This window comes from Helianthus annuus, chromosome 7 (genome assembly GCF_002127325.2).
Source record: "Helianthus annuus cultivar XRQ/B chromosome 7, HanXRQr2.0-SUNRISE, whole genome shotgun sequence".
NCBI classification, from domain to species: domain Eukaryota; kingdom Viridiplantae; phylum Streptophyta; class Magnoliopsida; order Asterales; family Asteraceae; genus Helianthus; species Helianthus annuus.
The window spans coordinates 139,894,539-139,898,075 of NC_035439.2; the positions used below are offsets into that span (position 1 = coordinate 139,894,539).

At 34.8% G+C, this 3,537-nt stretch overlaps 1 protein-coding gene across 1 annotated transcript; it reads right to left on the reverse strand.

Annotated features, from left to right (window-relative positions):
• Window positions 1–740: 740 nt before the first annotated feature.
• LOC110868797 (60S ribosomal protein L35-2) lies at window positions 741–3,291 on the reverse strand. Its single transcript, XM_022118054.2, has 4 exons — window positions 3,160–3,291; window positions 2,921–3,056; window positions 1,718–1,874; window positions 741–976 (listed from the first exon to the last, which is right to left on the reverse strand). Exons 1-4 carry the CDS (start codon window positions 3,161–3,163, stop codon window positions 902–904), a joined length of 372 nt encoding a protein of 123 aa, XP_021973746.1. The 5' UTR covers window positions 3,164–3,291; the 3' UTR covers window positions 741–901.
• Window positions 3,292–3,537: the final 246 nt, after the last annotated feature.

Consider the following 3,537-nt stretch of genomic DNA (forward strand, 5'->3'; position numbering starts at 1 on the left):
CTTAATGAACGAACACGAACATAAAATCTTGTTCGGTAAGTGTTCATGAACCGTTCGTGAACACATTTATTTCCTTAACGAACGAACACGAACAAGGCCTTGTTCATGTTCGTTCGGTTCGTTTACAGCCCTAGTTGATATTGAAGTTATGGACTTCAAGGAGTTGGTCAATTTATTGAAAAACCAAACCATGACAAAATACAAAAGGTTATTAGATTATACATGTTTTAGTTTAACTAAAAAGTGTAATAACGCATGTCACGTAGGTAGTGGGTTTTAACTAACCTATTATTTAGTAAGCGTGGGAGATCTTGAATTTTTAAATTAAGGAGAGGGGACTACGATTGGCTTGTTAATGAAGAAAGTGAAAAAATAGTTGATAAGAGTCAATTTGCCCCTATTATGCTAGAGGGTATGGTGATGGTCCTCCAAGGAAGATGATCCGCCACGTAGACGCCACATCATAGTCCTCCCAAGGATGGTCCTAGAGGGTATGGGAGGATGGTCCTAGATGATCCTACCCCACAAAACTATGTACAAGTAGTAATGCCTAATGTACAAATCACTAAGCCTAAGAGTTGCAACTTGATCAAAGGGGGGCCACCATATTGGATCGTCCTGAACGTCCATTCCTCGGCGTTGAAGACGGGGACGGAGGACCGGGGGGCCGCGCGGGGGGGGGGGGGTAGCCGGCGCCGAACCAAGACGGGGATGACCATACCCCATAGTCTTAACCAAAGTTGAAAAATGTAATTGTCTTCCAGAAAAACCAGTCAAACATAAAAAAGCAAAAGTTGAATGGGCAAAAGTCTTGTAAATCAGTGCAACCAAACTAACAAATACATATTTCTGATAAAAATTAAAGTCCAAAACTGAAAACTCTCCTTAAAAAGCTTTCATCTTATGCCTTGATAGCATACTTTCTCAATGGAAAGTACTTCTCTTTCTTCTTCTCTCTTTCTGTCTTCAACGAAGCCTACATTAAAAAATAAACTTATATTATATGATTGAAAAATCCACAACTTGAATAAATACAACATACACACAGCAAATCATGTAAATCCAATGGATACCTATTCTTTGGGGCGTAAACCATACACTATTACAACTAGAAGTCTAGAAATGTGTTTTTTAAACAGTCCGGTTTTTAACCGGTGTTGGTTTTTTATGTACAAAAAAAACAGTTTGATACGAGAACCCGAACTGCTACTGACCAGTTCGGTTTTTAACCAGTTTGGGCAAAAAAAACCCGGTTTTTTATAACTAATTCGGCTTTTAAGCCGGTTATAAATGTAGCAAACGGGTATAAAACCGTCGAGTCGGGTTAAGCCCGAACCGGTTTTTTAAGAACCGGTTTCGCTTTTTTCCGTTTCGATTCAAAAACCGGTTTTTTGTGCAAGTCAAATTACAACTCTGCAGTCTAATTTAAGTGCAATAAAACCAAGTCGTTTGTGAGCTACTTGAGCTAACGCACTAAAATATCATGAATCAAACTCACCCTAAAGCTAAAAAAGAACTCGAGTGCGCTTGACTCGTTCACACCCACCCTTCGTTACGATGTATAATACCAATATGACACCACATATATTGTAAAGTAAAATATAAACATGGTGAGACAATCTATCACAGCAATGAACATGATGCAACTATTAATCTATCAATTTTATAATGTACTTGCAAAATCTTTTACAATAACACGAGATAAACGGAGCCGTACCTGATGCTTGGTTAGACGTCTACGAATGGCTCGGGTTTTCTTTGGACGTAAATCAAGAGGCAAGTACTTCTTGTTCTTGTAAGCTTCCCTAAGAGCAGCCTTCTGGGTCTGTGAAATCACGGTCAACACTTGAGCGATTCCGGTTCTCACCACCTTGCTGCAAACATTAAAATTACAAATAATTTAAAAAATTAACTTTGAAACCATAAGAACAAGAACTCAATCTGCAAACTTCTATCAAGTAACCAATAAAAAAAGCAACAGCATTGTGTATTATATTTTGAGTTTCAAAACTAAAAATAATACCAAAAAATAAACAGAAAAAACAAATAACAAAAAACGAATATACTCAAACCGTAAGAACATGAACTCAACCTGAAAATTTCTATGCAGTAATGAAAAATAAAAGCAACAGCAATGTGTATCATATAATAAACTTTACAACTAATTCAAACCAAACAATAAACACAAAATACAAATATTAAAAAAAATAATAACTTCAAATCCGTAAAAAAACTCAAAATGCAAACTTCTAACAAGTAACGGAAAATACAAGAAACAGCATGGCGTATCAATGAATAGCTTTTACAACTGAAAATTAAACAAACAATAAGCAAAAAATACAAAGAATTAAAAAATAACTTTGAACACGTGAGAGCAAAAACTAAAAAAAACATCATTGCTTATCATTTATGAATTTTACAAATTAAAATCAAAACAAATGATGAATTGATAACACAACACAAATTTTCAAAAACATAACTTCAAAACCATATAAGCAATAGCTCAATCTGCAAACTTCAATCAAGTTCAAAAACAAGGAACAGCATTCGGTATCATCTACTTGGTTTTACAACTAAATAATCAAACAAAATGTAAGCAAAAAGTACAAAAAACAAATAAAAAAAACTTCAAAACTCAAAAACATGAACACAGTCTGCAAACTTCTATCCAATAACGTTAACAAAATCAACAGCACAGTGCATCCTTTAATAGGTTCTACAGCTAAAATCAAACCAAAGAATAAGCAGATAATACAAATAATTCAAAAAAATAACTTCAAAACTGTAAGAACAAACACTCAATCTGCTAATTTCTATCAAGTATATCTTCTAATAAGCAAAAGCATTGTATATCTTCTAATAAGTTTAATAACTAAATACGCGATTAAACATATACATATACGTAGAAAGAGATCGTTACATCTTGGAAAGCTTGTTCGGAGCACCACCGGTAACTTTGGCAACACGAAGAAGAGCAAGTTCAGCCTTCAGATCTTTCAATTGAGCGAACAAATCAGCCTTCGATTTGTTTCTGAGCTCATGAACCTTGATTCGAGCTGTAAATTACGGTAAAATACGATGAACAAATGGCTAAATGTAAACGAAATGATCGAAGAACAATAGAGAAGATGATTGAAACATGAAAAAGTGAAAGCTTACCCATTGAATCAAACTGGATGAAATTCGGCGTGAAAGTTTGAAACCCTAGCTGCGATTGATCAACGAAGGATTAGGGTTTATATACGTAAAGGTTATTTGCTTGGATTGTGGGCCTGTTTGAGCCCAAATAAATTTTATGTTTTTGGTATGAGATAGCCCAAAGGCCCATTTTGGACTTCCGATTAATTGATCCTAAACCGCTAGGGTGTACACTGTTCGGTTCGGTTCTGTTATTAGCATTATCCGTAACTGTAACTGTAACTGAAGTCAATGGTTAATATGTTCTGTTTATTTGGTTAATTTTCTGGTTTTTAGTTTGGTTCGGTTAATTTTGGTTAATAACCAAACCAAACATTAAAAATACATGAATTTGATATA

Bases quoted from the DNA above. Each gene is read 5' to 3' on its own strand.
- LOC110868797 (XM_022118054.2), bottom strand. The intron at 1,875-2,920 runs GTAACGATCTCT...TAATGTTTGCAG, and splicing joins CCGAACAAGCTTTCCAAGAT to CAAGGTGGTGAGAACCGGAA. The intron at 977-1,717 runs GTACGGCTCCGT...TTTTTAATGTAG, and splicing joins GACGTCTAACCAAGCATCAG to GCTTCGTTGAAGACAGAAAG.